This window comes from Schistocerca americana, chromosome 10, assembly GCF_021461395.2.
Source record: "Schistocerca americana isolate TAMUIC-IGC-003095 chromosome 10, iqSchAmer2.1, whole genome shotgun sequence".
NCBI lineage: Eukaryota > Metazoa > Arthropoda > Insecta > Orthoptera > Acrididae > Schistocerca > Schistocerca americana.
The window spans coordinates 120,021,380-120,038,553 of NC_060128.1; the positions used below are offsets into that span (position 1 = coordinate 120,021,380).

Genomic DNA, 17,174 nt, shown 5'->3' on the forward strand with positions numbered 1-17,174 from the left:
TCCGCCCACAACCACCTACTCCAGCCCCGCTACTGGTGAAACATACACAATTCAAGGCAGGGCTACGTGTGAAACTACACATGTCATTTATCAACTGACGTGCCTGCACTGCACAGCCTTTTACATCGGCATGACAACAACCAAACTGGCTGAGCGAATGAACGGACACAGACGAACTGTCCGCCTAGGAGATGCCCAATACCCAGTAGCGGAGCATGCCCTCCAGCATAATTCTAGGGACCTAGGAACCTGCTACACCGTATGTGCCATTTGGCTTCTCCCACCCAACACCAGTCCCTCTGAACTGCGGAGATGGGAACTTGCACTCCAACACATCCTTTCATCCCGCCATCCCCCTGGACTGAACCTACGTTAAACAACCTCACTCCCATTCACTCTTCAGTCTTCTCCTCTTTCCCTTTCCTCTTTAGCCATTCACGCATCTTTTCATCCTACATAGTTGTGTTTATCTTTATACTTTACTTCTGTATGCATCCTCTTTGGTTTGAAGCTGGCACAGTACTTACAGTAGAATATCTTTGGCTTCCCTCTGACAACCATGCCTCCATCCTTGCTACCCTCCCTGTTTACCTTTCCCTGTTGCTTCATAACCTGGGTTGTGAGTAACTGAATCCACTTTCCCTTCTTCCCTTTTTTCCCCTCTCTCCTCCCTGATGAAGGAACAAAGTTCCGAAAGCTAGGAATGTAAATTTTCAGTTCTGTTTTATGTGTATCTATCGGCTGTACTGAGCTGAGGTAAGTACTGGCCAGCCCCTCTATCTCTTTGTTAGTATTTGTTTCACATCTTATATGAGATTTTCCATTAATCATTTAGATAGTGATCTGTGGCATCTCTGACAAAAGGACACAAATCTGGTGCATGCATAAGTGTTTCAGAGCGCACTGTTCATTGTATATTGTTGAACACAGAGCTCTGTAGCAGATGTTCTCACATGTTTATCCAGCAACATTGTCAATTACAATTGCATTGGGCATGGGAACACCTGGATTTGACTGTCGATCAGTGGAAATGTATCGGTTCTTCAGGTAAATCACATTTTTGCTACACTAGGTCGATGGTCGTCTCCATAAATGCCACCAGTGAGCTGAACGGTGGCTCGAAATATGTAGCAGACCCTGGACGCAGGCTGGTGGGAGCAGTACTACGCTATGGAAGACATTCTCCCATGCTTGCACGGGACCTATAGTAGTAATCAAAGGACACACTGACAGCTGCGAACCACCTGCATCCGTTTACACCTGATGTCTTCCCTGTCGGAGGTGTCATCTTTCAGTAGTATAATTGTGCTTGTCTTGGAGCCAGAAATGTGCTACAGTGGTTTGAGGAGCATTATAGTGAACTCAGGCTGATGTCTCGGCAACCAGATTCATCTGATGCAAATCCTACGGAGTACATCTGGGCTGCTATCAGGCACCAACGCCCTGTACACTAATCAGTGGCCTGTTATTTACACAAATTGCATGACCTGTTTGTAGACATCTAATGCCACATACCTCCACAAACCTGATACGCAGAATTGGTCATGTATTTTGTGCAAGAGACGGGAATAAGCTATTAAGCAGGTGGTCATAATGTTTTGGCTCATCAGTGTATACTAACATAGCTGTAAGCAACAATATTATACCAATTATACCATATTCACAGGTACTCTTGATATTGGGAAAAAGCCTAAACGAGCTTGACGTATAACTTGTTTCACTGTAAGCAAATAAATAAACAGTGAAGAAAAAAACTTGTACTTAAAATCTGTACATCCTTTACATAAGTCGTCATAACAACAACATCGTATACACTACCTAACCCATTATCTCATTTCATAATCCACTGGAAAATATTTTTCTGAGTCTTTTCTTGCCTGTAAATATTGGACTTATATCTGGATTGATATTTAAAAAAAATCATTTTCCATTTTGTGTGGTATTTCCATACTCACTGGCCATTTATCTTCATTGAGAGCAGAACAAATATGGAGCAATATGAGCATATTATCAGAAACACACTCTTACTATTTTATCCATTACTAGTTTTTGGCCTGAGCCCATCGTCAGATGGGAGCATTTACTTCCTTGCAAGTTTTACATATGCATCCAAAAAACATTGTTTTTGTGATTACAAAGTTTGACACTTACCTACACAAAGAAATCAGCACTACCATTTGATGATAGGCTCAGGCTCAAAGCTAGTAATGGTGCAGTAAAATCATTTAAAAGAACTTGTGGCTGGTTGCAGTATTTCTTACAATGTAACACTCTTATTAGTTGTTTCCTTGCCTTCAAAGTAGGCCTATGTACAAATACTTGCAAATAGTAGTTTTCTTGCAATATGATATTGCTTCATGAGTGAGTAAAGTTCTGTGATAAAATGTATGATGGAAACAGATTTTCTATGTAAATAGCTAGTCACATACTGTTTACATATAACTTTTTAAATATGTCATAGTTTGGAGGACAACATTAATTTCTTACAGTACAGCTCTTATTTACACACAGTCATTAATGAATGTTAAATATACCAACAATTCAGCAATAAATAACAGTATTGTGAATGGGATATATGACACACTATACCACAGCTGTATTGTTCTGCAGTGCGATCAAGCTCATTGCTTGCATTATTTCTAGAAATCCTCTGTAGATGTACATCTGTTATTAATGTTGATGATGTTTTATCTACAGATGTTATTAGATTGCTTTAAATACGATGTTGCTGCCATATACGGTCCTGAATTCCATTATTTCATGTATGAACTTCTGCTGTTGTGTGTAGCTTAGTTTGAAGTCTGTAAGTGACATTGAGCTCTTATTAAATACTACTTTGCAGAAAGCAGGCGCATTACGCACTCAGTGTGACACCAAAAATACTTAACTTCTATGCGGACTACTTTGGAATAGCTTATCCTCTGCCAAAAATGGACTTTGCTGCTATTCCTGACTTCCAGTACGGTGGCATGGAAAACTGGGGCCTCGTTACATACTGGTGAGATTTTTAAATTTTCATTTTCTTTATTTATCAGTGATATACATCTGTAATGATACTATTGGTCCTGCCTTTATAAACTAACATTTGCCAATCTTAACCTTTGAAAGTAACATGTGTTATAAATAAATAGTCTCTACAAATTCTTTTATGCTATCTAGAAAGTAGTTTTATTTGCATGAGTATTTTTATTTGCACGTAATGTTGCATGATGATGGGAAAACAGGTGGAAGAAAAAGAAACAAGAGAGACCATTGTGCACCAATTAAATGCTTGGAATGACTTCATCGACCGGTCCCCACAAATTTAAAAATTAAATAATTTTCCTAAATGAGACAGTAGTCATTATGGATTCTTGTAAAGAAAGCCACCTGGATTAGTTAATGTATTTCTTTATTTACAATAGTGGTTTGGTTACTGGTACTGCTGTCATGAGATACGTGATTAAGCTTAAAAAGAAAATTCAGGATGGAATGTAGCAGTATTATCAAAAGGATAGTTGCTACTCACCACATAGCGGAGATGAGGAGTCGCAGAGAACTACAACATTTAGAATATGAGCTTTTGGCCAAAAAGGTGTTTGTCAGAGATAGAACACACACACACACACACACACACACACACACACACACACACACACACTGTTGTTACATATGAGAGACTGTGGTCAAGAGTGCGTGTGCCCTTGTCTTTTTGTTGAGGCTATCTGCAACTCAGCATCTCTGCTATATGGTGAGTAGCAACTATCCTTTTCATAATATTGTTGTAAGATTAAAAGAACAAACGAATGAAATGTGGTAATTAATTATACATTACAACATGACAAAAGAAGATCAAAATTCACTCACCAATGCAAGTTCTGAGTTTATGCATCGTTCTTATTTTTGTCATGTGGTAATGTATAACTAATACCTCTCACTCTTACGTTGCTTTAATCTGAATTACAGATTTGATAATAGCAGTTACGAAAACATCATTGAAATTAAAGAAGTTTGTTAAACTATTTAGAAGGTTTAATTTAAAAAAAAAAAAGAAAAAAAGAATAATGATGAGCTTTCACTGTTAGTTCAATATCTAAACAAGTAAGATTTTTTACTGAGTGCTGAAAATGATAGTCGTAGCTAGCTTGTGAATTGTGATGTTAAGGAACTAGCTGGCGGTTTATTTGACTGATGAAGGAATAAGTGTGGCAGTATTAGTACTGAACAATGTCAAATGGTGAAGCTGCCGCAATGAGAGTCAGCTAGTGGTAATTAATTATTCTAGTCTGCACAGTTAATTTCAGAACCATGGTCACGTGCAGTCGCAGAGCCAAGAAAATGCCATACACTGAACAGGTTTATCAATAAGAATGTAAATAAAACATCTCCTACTTTAAATTTCGTGTATTGAGGTGTTTGTTGTGTACATAAATACTATACATATTTTGCAGCTGAATCTTGACAAGCTGAGCAGGAGTAAGGGCACTGCAGGTGTGGCCAAAACATCAGTTTCATTCAGCAACGGTTCTTTTACAATTTGAAGTGGCACCTCATCCGAAATAATTTAAGGTTGAATGACTTTGACCTCAGAAGCCTAAAAAATAAAAAAATAAAAAACCGTTGCAAAAGATTGGAAATACTTATTCTTATCTGCATGATATATGTCATTGAAATACCAACTGAGGAAGACTGGCTGAAAATTAAGTTTATGGAAATATTAATAGGGTACTAATAATAACAAAGTTTAAATGTTAACTTTAGAGTTAAGTGTAGGCGAGCATTATTTCATTGTCATGTGATTTTCATTCATTCTGAGAATATGGTGTAATGTTTCCCAGTGTAAACATCTGAAGACAAACAATAGTTTATCATTTGTAAATCACAATAAGACCCAGTGATGATTCACATTTCAGCACCTCAGCTGTCTTGTTATTTACAACCATAATTGTTTTTGCATTGCAGCTGAATTGAAAATGCATTGTAATCATTTCCCCTGTGTACGAATTAATACTTTTGTGACTTCTTTCTCAGGGAGACACAAGTACTCATTGGCCCAGAAACAACTACAGACAGCCTGGAGAAGGCAGCCACTACCGTGGTTCATGAACTTGGACATCAGTGGTTCGGTAACCTCGTCACACCGACGTGGTGGACTGACATATGGCTAAATGAGGGCTTTGCCACATACCTTGAATACCTGGGGACTGATTTCGTGAGTACATTACTTTTTATGATGATTGTTGCAACTGCCTTGGTTCTGGGAACATATAACTTCGAGTGAAGTCTGTCACTGTGGCTATGTATGAATGTAGCTTTCTCATTATTCAGCATATGCACCTTGAACCCACACTAATTCAGATTGAAATTTGTCAGTAATATTAAAGTGCCAAACACAAGATAAACATCAGACTATAAAAACGTATCAACAGTGAAGTCATGGACCACAGTGTCTTCATTATTCCTTTTGATATTCAATGATGGCCATCATCTCATCTTTAAAGAAAAAGGAGACTTACAAGTAGCAATCCCTACTGATCTAATGGACAGACTAATCTAATACACAGAACGTTGTAACACTATCTTCTATACGTATACAGGGTGGCCCATGGGAAGCAGAACATTTTCTATTGCCCGCCCTGCTAAGATGTAAATGTGCTCACTCTGTTTACCACATATTGTCGGACCCACATAGTTTACCATTCAGTTGAATGTTTAACGTCGGCCAGTGCACATGTGGATTGAGGCAGTGGAATAGTTCTTTCATGCGCAGAGCATTGCTGCTGCCCAGCACCCAATGTGCAATGGGAGAAACAGCTGTTTCCGTGTTACAGACAGAAGGACAGTATCCAGCCAGATAAAACAATTGTTTGAGGTGGGTTCTCTAACTAGTGTGAAGCATTAGGGTTCTCAAAAAATGACAGTACAATTGCCAGGAAATATCTAATGAACTCATGCCGCTTCGTGATGAAACACCTAGCGATCTGTGTGTCGCCATTCCAGAACGTTACATATCCCTGACATGTCTATGCAGAGGATTGTGAAGTAGTATTTTAAATAATGAAAAATCCAGGATGGAATGTAACAATATTATGAAAAGGGTAGTTGCCACTCAACGTACAGTGGAGATGCAGAGTCGCAGATAGGCCCAACAAAAAGTTTGTCACTGTGTGGCTTCAGCTGCCAGAAGCTGTGGTCATTTATGTGCGAGTTGAATTTGCACATGTGTGTGTGTGTGTGTGTGTGTGTGTGTGTGTGTGTGAGAGAGAGAGAGAGAGAGAGAGAGGTCTGTTTTTGACAAAGGCCTTGTTGGCCAAAAGCTTATTTTTTATGGTCTTTTTGTTGTGTCTATCTGCGACTCCAGCATCTCCACTATGTGGTGAGTATTTAGAGTTTCATCCTGATAAGCTTCAATACCCTCAGACTTCAAAAAAAATATAATAATTCCGATCCCAAAGAAAGCAGGTGTTGACAGATGTGAAAATAACCGAACTATCAGTTTAATAAGTCACAACTGCAAAAACTAACACGAATTCTTTACAGACGAATGGAGAAACTGATAGAAGTCAACCTCGAGGAAGATCAGTTTGGATTCTGTAGAAATGTTGGAACACGTGAGGCAATACTGACCCTACGACTTATCTTAGAAGAAAGATTAACGAAAGGCAAAAGTACGTTTCTAGCATTTGTAGACCCAGAGAAAGCTTTTGACAATGTTGATTAGAATACTCTCTTTCAAATTCTGAAGGTGGCAGGGATAAAATACAGGGAGCAAAAGGCTATTTACAATTTGTACAGAAACCAGATGGCAGTTACAAGAGTCGAGGGACATGAAAGGGAAGCAGTGGCTGGGAAGGGAGTGAGACAGGTTTGTAGCCTCTCCCTAATGTTATTCAATCTGTATATCGAGCAAGTAGTAAAGGAAACAAAAGAAAAATTCAGAGTAGGTATTAAAATCCATGGAGAAGAAATAGAAACTTTGAGGTTTGCCGATGACATTGTAGTTCTGTCAGAGACAGCAAAGGACTTGGAAGAGCAGCTGAACAGAATGGACAGTGTCTTGAAAGGACGATATTAGATGAACATCGACAAAAGCAAAATGAGGATAATGGAATGTAGTTGAATTGAATCGGGTGATGCTGAGGGTATTAGATTAGGAAATGAGACACTTAAAGTAATAAATGAGTTTTTCTATTTGGGGAGCAAAATAACTGATGATGGTCGAAGTAGAGAGGATGTAAAATGAAGACTGGCAATGGCGAGGAAAGCGTTTCTGAAGAAGAGAAATTTGTTAACATCGAGTATAGATTTAAATATTAGGAAGTCGTTTCTTAAAGTATTTGTATGGAGTGTAGCCATGTATGGAAGTGAAACATGGACGATAAATAGTTTATACAAGAAGAGAATAGAAGCTTTCGAAATGTGGTGGTACAGAAGAATGATGAAGATTAGATAGGTAGATCACATAACTAATGAGGAGGTATTGAATAGAAATGGGCAGAAGAGGAGCTTGTGGCACAACTTGCTAAAAGAAGGGATTGGTTGGTAGGACAAGTTCTGAGGCATCAAGGGATTGGAAGGCAGCATGGAGGGTAAAAATCGAAGAGGGAGACCAAGAGATGAATACACTAAGCAGATTCAGAAGGATGTAGGCTGCAGTAGGCACTGGGAGATGAAGAAGCTTGCACAGGATAGAGTAGCATGGAGAGCTACATCAAACCAGTTTCGGGACTGAAGACCACAACAACATCAACAACAACAACAACAACAACAACAAGCTTCAAGTGGCCCAATGATGACAACTGGGAGATAAAGTGCATAGGCGCAATTTTGGCACAACATTACTGGGCAGAATTGAACAGGATTAGGCATTACGTGAAAAATCTTGTGATGTCTGATGAGGCAAATTGTCATCTAAATGAGTTTGTCAATAAACTTCCGAACTTACCCAGATACAAATCTGCAGCTCGTTCATGAAAGGATACAGGTTAGCCCAAAGGTTGTTTGGTGTGCTATTGGACACTTCATTGGAACATATATTTCTTAAGACAGCATCATCTGGTCAATGTGTGTGTTGTGAGTGGTATATGGCCATGATTAATAATTTCTTCAGTCCACAGATGCAGTGACGTTGGCTTCTAAATGTGATACAGTTTCAGCAGGATGCCCTTACGCCTCATAATTCAGTGTTTACACTGAGACCCCACTTTCCACATCAATTAATATAATGATTCTGTGATATCTCATGGTTGGTGATATCACTTGATCTTTCAGAACCTGGTTTTTTTTCTGTGGGTTCACCTGAAGAGCAAAGTTTTTTCTTGGTGACTTCACAATACTGCTGAGTTGAAAACTGCAATCTGGGAAGAGTCAAGAGGCCATTCCTCAAGAAATTATTGAAAACTTAATGAGGAGCTTCCATGAATGTTTTTAGCAATTCAGTGCCAATGATAGAAGCCATTTGTGTGGTGTACTTTTTAATAAAGAAACTGTTGGATTAATTTCGTTACCACCTAACACTCTGAATGACAGAATTCTTTAACAACTGTATGGTTTTTGAAACAGTTTTCACTAATAGACAGATTGATTCATGAATAATGTTTGTGAGCTCAGTAGATAGTGTCAGGCTACCACCCACTGCAGTGGTAGGCTGGTACCTGGAGGTTGGCATGAGCTCGGTGCAAGTTGTTTCAGACATTAAGCTGGTAAGAACACTCTTTTAAAATACAGTTAATGTTTAAGAGGTGTGAAGTAAAACAAGGGAAAAAGTCACGAGGAAAATGTAACTGGCACTGCAGTCAGGGAGCCAGCAAGGGGCTGAAACTTGCACTGAACTGGCATTGCAGTCGCATGGTGCGGTAGCCTGCAGCTTCCGTTGTAGTCGTTAAATGTCACTCCAGATGCCAATTAAATATAGCACAGGTAACGTTCGTGGCCCCCCGAGAGCATTCTTGGTGTGCACTTCTTAAATCATTCACGCTATATGAAAGTTATGATATTCAACTGCCTAATTTTATTCCCTGAGTTTTAATAACTCTACGCAATGGTCTGTTAACATAATTACCACTTTCCAGACAAGTTGCTTGCCATAAACACTTACTGTGAAGCTAGAGCAGGTTGCTGGTACGTACTTAAAAAGTGTTTCAACAGGTGAACTGAATATTACGATAACAGCCAGACTGAGCATCATGGTAACCAAATGAGGTACAAATATAGGCAATCAAGCGATTTTGTATATAGACAGTTGAGAGATGTTTCTTGTCTATAGATACATTTTTGTAACAAAATGGTAGAACTTTTCGACTCCTGTTTGAAATGAGGGACATGACACAATTCGTAGACAAAATGGCGTGATATTTAATAGTGTGGACATGTTGTTCTTTTTGCACCGTGGAAAAGCTTTGTCAGTTTTTTATTACTTGTATTTTTCTTTTTGTTAAATGTCACACAATGACGTGTTTGTGGGAAGTTAGTAATTCCAAATATAAACAGTGCAACAAGATGAAGTTGGTTATTGACGACCTGAACAAAAAAATATTAAGTATCAGTCAGTTATATTGAAAATAACATATTTCTACTATTCAAAGTTGAAAGTAAATTACAGCTGAAATGAGACCCCTTGTACGTAGTTGATATAATACTTAACTTTAATCCACAATTGTAGAATATATCTCGTTACAGTACATGCTCCACAATATTAATAGCAAAGGATAAATGGCGCCTTGCTAGGTCGTAGCAAATGACGTAGCTGAAGGCTAAGCTAACTATCGTCTCGGTAAATGAGAGCGTATTGGTCAGTGTAGCTTTGCTAGCAAAGTCGGCTGTACAACTGGGGCGAGTGCCCGTACGTTCTCTAGACCTGCCGTGTGGTGGCGCTCGGTCTGCTATCACTGACAGTGGCGACACGCGGGTCCGGCGTATACTAATGGACCGCGGCCGATTTAAAGGCTACCACCTAGCAAGTGTGGTGTCTGGCGGTGACACCACATTCAATATACATTTTCTAGTAACGCATCTATAGACAGTCTCTCTACAATGTGTTTAGACACTCACTCAATTCGGCATGCAAGTGAGTTGCGCAGGATTAGCTGAGCGGTCTAAGGCGCTGCAGTCATGGACTGTGGGGCTGGTCCCGGCAGAGGTTCAAGTCCTTCCTCGAGCATGGGTGTGTGTCTTTGTCCTTAGGATAATTTAGGTTAAGTAGTGTGTAAGCTTAGGGACTGTTGACCTTAGCAGTTAAGTCCCATAAGATTTCACACACTTTTTTTGCATGTAAGTGAGTACTTACCTTTAGATTCAAATGTTGACTGGCATTACAAATGCATACCAAACATGAAAACTGTATTCACATAATAAAATATGAAGATATATTACAGTTAGTCATATGAATTTAACTATCATCCTGAAAAATGAAGTCAGAATTGTTTTATCTGTTCTCTGATATGTATTTTCAGTCATGAGGTGCTTTGAAATCTGTGCACTATGACTACTAGAGGAGCCAAAATAATGTTTTATTTGGCTCGTACAGCAGTGTGCTGTGACATGCATACTTCATTATGTGCCCGGGTGAAGAAATATGCCTGCAACCAAATAGAAAAATTACTTATGTAACTATAAAGTTGATAATTAAAACCCAAGTTGATAGTTAAAATCTTAGACTACCACTTATAAATACAAAGTGTGAGTACACAGTCAAGTGTTACATAGTTCTCCTATGTGATTTTTAATCTATAAAGCACAAAATTATGAAATTAACACACATAGTCAAGTGCTAAAAGGGATAAAATACATCTGTTTTGCTACCCTCTCCTCATCCCCTTCCCTGTTTACGGTCATTGGAAAACATATGAAGTATTTATAAGGTATTTCTGCAAGCCTTTTTTGCAGCTCAGAAGTGATTCATTCTTGCTCTGGCCACCTGTCTTCTCTCTTCTGTCCAGTCACTGCTCAGCTTTTGCTGATTGCAGAAGCCCATAAAGTTGTCATACAGTGATCTGTACTATGAGCAGTTCGAGGTGTCTTACTGAAATAGTCCAGTGTTCATGAGGTCCTGAGGTCCTTTCGTACTTCCTTGGAGATTCTATGCCTATAAAAATCCGCTTTGTTAGTCAGTTTGCATCTATACTGAATATATATCTGTAGATTTTTGATCATTATTCCTTACTGTCTCCATCAGTTGTTCATTGTTCGTGTATAACTATTCTCTTCTTCACAGTCTGTGGTTCTGTCCATTATCTTACGAACAATAATTTTCTTAAGTATCTTGCACTCAAAGTAATCAGCTTCTCCCTGTCCAATCTTTTCTGTCATTCTGAGGCATCCACATGCATTTAAACATTTGGTTTTGGTTTTGTGGTAAAGTGTGCAAGTTTAGCTTTTATTGAGATCATTTGTTCCTCATGTACAAAATGCACCCTATGGAAAGTAGTGACCATCTTGTCCCTCCTACCATCATTGGTTTCTCTTTCACTAGTTTCTTTCTATACTACTTCACAAAGTTTGTCTGAAACTGTCCACTTTTCTGTTTTACTGTACTGGTTGACAGATGCTGAGACATTTTTTGGATATTGATTGTGTACAGTCTGCACAGAATATGGTGGCCGATGAACAGTAATCATTGTCCAAAGTGCTGGGTGAGTTCATTCGTTTGTTCAGAAGGGGAGGCTGACAGTGTTTGCCCAATTTCAGCAGTTCGGCAATGACAGAATCAAGACACAACCTGCAGTCTTTCTCAAACAATTTAACAAACTATTCAGTAAAAGAAATACTTTTCTGTATTAATAGCTTTTTATGTCAGCTTCATGTTGATGTGTCCAGTGTTTTATTAATGGCCATAGTTATTGTGATATTTGCATGGAAGGAAGACACTGTGCTAAATTTGAAAAAGTTTGTGATGAAAAACAGGGGTTGCTATGATTTTTTGTTTGGTGCATATTACATAATATGTTGCTGCATATAAAATTTACTGAACACTTTGAATTTTTGTTTAGACTTGCGTGGAGGTCACCAGTCTCAAGAAAATTCATCTGCTGTTACACATACATTTGCAATCATGCATGCCATCAGTAAAGCTAGAGTGAAATATCCACAACACTTCTCATATTTCAAAAACAATTTGAGATAACGAAATGACATTTTGTCAAATGATAGCATACATAGAGGAGAGTATTGTGCTACATGTTTACTATGTGAAACTTCATTATCTCCTATGTCAGTGCAAAGCAATTTTTAAGGGCTATTGATAGCTGGTGACAATAAATGCTGTGGGTTTTGGAACAGCATAAGTTAAGACAAGTTTATTCTTGTACCATGGATGTGCTTTTTCATAAGCTACTTACCTTACTTCTCCCCAGTTCCTCATTTAATAAACTTAGTAAAACACTGTCTTAAAATTCTCTCACAATTGTATCAACGCAACATGTTAGTGAGGTGGCATTGTGTTTTGGCAAGAGAAGCAAATTTTAACTTGGCAAAACTTACAAATGGTTAACACACCAGGTAAAAATAAATTTCTGTCTTTGTTGTGCTTTCAGTGGAATTCTTTTTGGATACTGACAAAAGCACAGGTGACACTAGATTTTTTAAAAAAATGGTCATCATTTAAGTGTGGATGTGTAGGTGGTCAATTTAATATTTACAAAAAATATGAGCATAGACTTCAGTTTAGTGTGGCACATTCTCTCCAGCACTCGGCATTTCTCCTACGGTGCCTGCCACTAACTCCCAGTACTACTGCTCTCCCCACACGTGCCCTGTTGATTGCACATCTACCAGCCACATTATTCTGCATGGACTGTACTTGGCTTTCTCAAAAGAAATTTGTAGGCTAGTTTTTTCTAATATTTCGTCAGTGTGATTATCTGTTCCGCAGCTGTTTCTGAGTTTCTCAACAGGATCAAATGTTCATTGCCAAATGTAAAGCACTTGATGCAATTCTTTGAACCTTCAATGTGAACATTGTTCAGTAACCCTGTCCTGGTTAATTGCTCACTATCGATTATCATCACTGCACAAATTATGATCCCAATAAGGTCAGCCATATTTAGCAAATATAGAGGAATAATGCATTAAAGTGTGTACCAGAGTCAAAGTATCTAGACTTTCAATATACATTTTCTAGTTACACATACATAGACAGTCTCTCTACAGTGTCTTTAGACACTCACTCATGACCTTTTCTAACACACAGTTAAGAGAACTGGTGCTGTCCATCACCGTCAAACCCTAGTTTTAATTAAAAATGCTTTGGAGAGTTCTCTCATGAATTTAACTATTGAATGTGTCTGCGTTACAGTTTTCTTGATAATTTCTACTGTTTTTGAGTCCACTCCAAATTTTATTAAGATGTCAAACAATACTTTCTGGACACCTGGACCACAGGCCACTACCAAATGCTGAGTTGTAGTTTTGCAATATACTATTCAGAGTCCTGGTCTGCTCAGTGGAGGACCTCCTATTCCTGAATCCAGCTTACTGTTCACTGTTTCAATGATCTGTTTGCTGTAACAGCCAAGCCTGACATGCTTCGGACAGTACCTTGTAAGTTTCAGCTATTGTTGATAGTAAGCTGTATCTGCCTTCTTCTATAAATGCTGAATCAGTGTTTTTTTTTTTCCACTGGCCAAGTATTATTCCAGTTTTCTAAATATTTCAATCTGTTGTCTAAGGGCATTAATCATGATTTTTCCGTCCATTTTTTAACATTTCAATTATGATTGTAGGCTCTATCCTCAGCCGTTTTTCGCTAGGTTATTTGCATTTAAGTAAGATACTTCACTAGAATGTTACAGTTTTTTTCTTTTTATTGCTCAGTGCCAGTTTCCCTTTGTCCTCCTTGAAGTTCAAACTAGGTGGCTGATAGTCATTAACATGTTGCTTGAAGGGCCTGTAAAACTGCTTGCTGCTGCTCCTTTTCAATTCTGATTTAATGATTTTGATCTCTGTGATTATGCCAAATCATGAAAACAACTTAATGCAGTGTCTGATACTGGACCCACATCTGGGAAGGTGACACACTTTTCAGTTCCATACATGCAATATTCCTGTGTATGACAAATATAGTCATGAATATTTATGTACAAGGGTAATGTTGTGAGGTTTATAAGTACATACCGTATTTACTTGAATCTAAGTCACACCTGAAAAATGAGACTCGAAATAAAGGAAAAAAAATTTCCCGAATCTAAGCCGCACCTGAAATTTGAGACTCGAAATTCAAGGGGAGAGAAAAGTTTTAGGCCGCACCTCCAAATCGAAACAAAGTTGGTCCATTGTAATATGAGACACAATTTAGGTCGAATGAATGACGATACAGCTAAAGTAGTTTGGTTCGTGTCATAAGCTTAGCAGTTAAGCTTTACCAGGTAGCTATTGCTATGCGTCAGGCGCTCCATCCGTATTTATGGGTACCCTTCCTTTTTCACGTGCTTCGTCTGGTTTGAATCAATTGCTTATTTTGCTTTGATCTGATAAGTGCCGTTTTCTTTGTTATAGGTGTTTATGTCACTCTAAGCTGAAAATGCATTACTGTACTGTGTCATGCATTGTTTGTCGCGGCACGGCTTGGTTTTGTGTGCGCTATCGCCGCTTACAATTAAAAAAAAAATAATAATAATAAACTGCATATGATAGAAGATGTTCTGAACGAATGTTTAGCAAAAATTTTTCTCCGTTTGAAAATCTTTGCGGCCGCTTCTTTAGTACATCAAATTCTGCACAGAAATTAGTCATCTTAAATTTAAAAATCTAGTCAGTTGTCGTGCTTCATTTCTGACTGTATCACTATTAGGCATAAGAATAATACGAATATAAACATGACACGATATTTATATTCTTCCACGTTTGCTGTTGTCTCACTCTAGTTTCGTAGTTTATTAGGCAGACAGGATTTAATTGAGATAGCACAAACATGAAACAATACGTTGCAAAATGTTTATATCCGTCTTCTTTCTTATGGTGCAGAGAATACTGCATGTGATTCACATTTCTTTAGGTTCCTATTAGCAACCATCTCTTCCCACAGGTAGGCAAAATTCAGAACGTAGAGTTGGCCATATTGACAAACATCTTGCCAGTCGGATTTTCGTAGTACATTGAAATTCTGCTACATCGTTGGATAATGTATGAAAATGCAGTGGTGGAAACTCAGGGCGGAGAATAAAAGCTCCTCTTCCACCTTTTTTTTTTTTAAATTTATTTACTGACGCAGAGGTTTTGGCGCCAGTATTTATCTTTGTGCCTACAAAGCATGCCTGTGTAGCGCTACATATATTCGATGGCAGAAGTTAGTTGTGGCGGCACCTACCAACATTTTTCAGAACTTCCGCTTGCTTTGCACTCGATTCTAAGCCGCAGGCGGTTTTTTGGATTACAAAAACCTGAAAAAAAAGTGTGGCTTAGATTCGAGTAAATACAGTAGACCTGTTTATTTCTACAATGGTTTACATCAGTTTACAGCTTGAACAATTAGCTATTTTTCGTCATAATCACCATTTCTGTCATTGCATTTTTGCATACGCTATGGCAGTTTTTGTATGCCCATGTCATACCAGCGCGCTGCCATGCTGTTCAGAAAGTTATGAACCTCTTCTTTCACCTCGTCGGTGGAGCTGAATTGCTTTCTGGCCAAATGTTCTTTTAACTTAGGGAACAGGTGATAGTCACTGGGCGCCAAGTCAGGATTATAGGGTGGGTGGGTGATTATGTTCCACTGAAACTGTTGCAGGAGAACAATGGTTTGCCGAGTGATGTATGGGCGAGCGTTTTCATGGAGAATGTCTACGCCCTTGCTCAACATTACTCTTCTCCGGTTCTGAATTGCCCGTTTGAGTTTTTTCAGAGTCTCACAGTACCTGTTAGCATTAATTGTGGTCCCAGTCGGCATAAAGTCGACCAACAATACCCCTTTCCAATCCCAAGAAACGGTTGTCATGACTTTACCAGCAGACTGTGTTCATTTGAATTTCCGCAGCTTTGGCGAAGAAGGATGCCACCGCTGGTGTGATTGTTGCTTGGTCTCAGGTGTAAAATGGTGTGCCCAGGTTTCGTCACCCATGACAATTGAGTCCAGAAAGTTGTCCTGTTCGGCTGCAAGGCGGTGAAGAAATGCGCGGAATGCATCAACTCATTGCCGCATGTGGTCCTCAGTCATCATGCGTGGTGTCCATCTTGCGCAAACCTTCCGGTAGTTCAATGTTTCTGTTAAAATTCTGTGAGCAGTGCTTCAGGAAACCTCAGGAACCAACGTGCAGAGATCATCCAGGGTGATCCGTCGATCTTCACGCATGCTTTGCTCAACCTTCAACACTGTCTCCTCAGAAATTGATGGTCTCCCGCTCCTTTGTTTGTTGTGAATTTCAGTCTGAGCAGCTGAAAATTCTCTACATCACTTACTAACAGTTTTGACATCCATGCATGACTCACCATACACTTCCGTCAATTGGTGATTGATTTCAATCGACACAGTGCCCTTTGCGTTCAGAAACCGAATACCTGTGCGCAGTTCGCACTTGGCGGTAACATCCAATGGGAGCTCTATTCTCAACGGCTGCCAAGCCAAGACTGAGCGCTTCAGCATGGCTGTGCACATGTTTACACACAGTGCATGAAGCACTCGTCATAACAGTGTGACCAACTGCCACACAAACAGAGTTCTGTACATATAAATAAAAATAGGAGACCTTACGTTTGGGATTACCCTCGTAGTTTCAACATTTTGTTGGAGAAACACCAGGAACTTGAATCTTACAATTCTTTGTTTAAATTTCTTCCACAATTGTGTGTAATTAATATTGGTGACTAGTTCCAGACATAGTCATTTGTTTCCAAACCAAACCTGCTTTGAAAGTGCTTTTTTCAGTGCAGTTTTGTACGTTAATGTGTCACACAAGTAATCAGGTAACTCCATATCTGTTGAATGATTATGTATTGTGTGGTCATTACCCAAGTATGTCAGTGAAATTTTGCTGTGATAAGCACTTTTACTGCAGGTCTGGTTTGTAAATGATAGACTATGTTCAAAACTAGTCATCATTATAAATTACAAGCACCTGTGACAAATTTAAACAAACAATGGGATGTGTGTGATACCTGCAACTATAAGAGTAATCGATATAGCATATGCCTATAGTGTTTGCCTGCACTGTGTTCCTTACTTACAAATGTATTACATTATTTAAGATCGTAAATAAGTTAATATC

At 38.8% G+C, this 17,174-nt stretch overlaps 1 protein-coding gene across 1 annotated transcript in view; it reads left to right on the plus strand.

Moving 5' to 3' along the window:
• The window catches only part of LOC124552576 (aminopeptidase N-like), a 330,325-nt gene that overhangs the window by 238,727 nt on the left and 74,424 nt on the right, over positions 1-17,174 (plus strand). The window contains exons 9-10 of the mRNA XM_047126899.1: positions 2,843-2,998; positions 5,011-5,191. Coding sequence (XP_046982855.1) covers positions 2,843-2,998; positions 5,011-5,191 — 337 coding nt within the window. The remainder of the gene's footprint in view (positions 1-2,842; positions 2,999-5,010; positions 5,192-17,174) is intronic.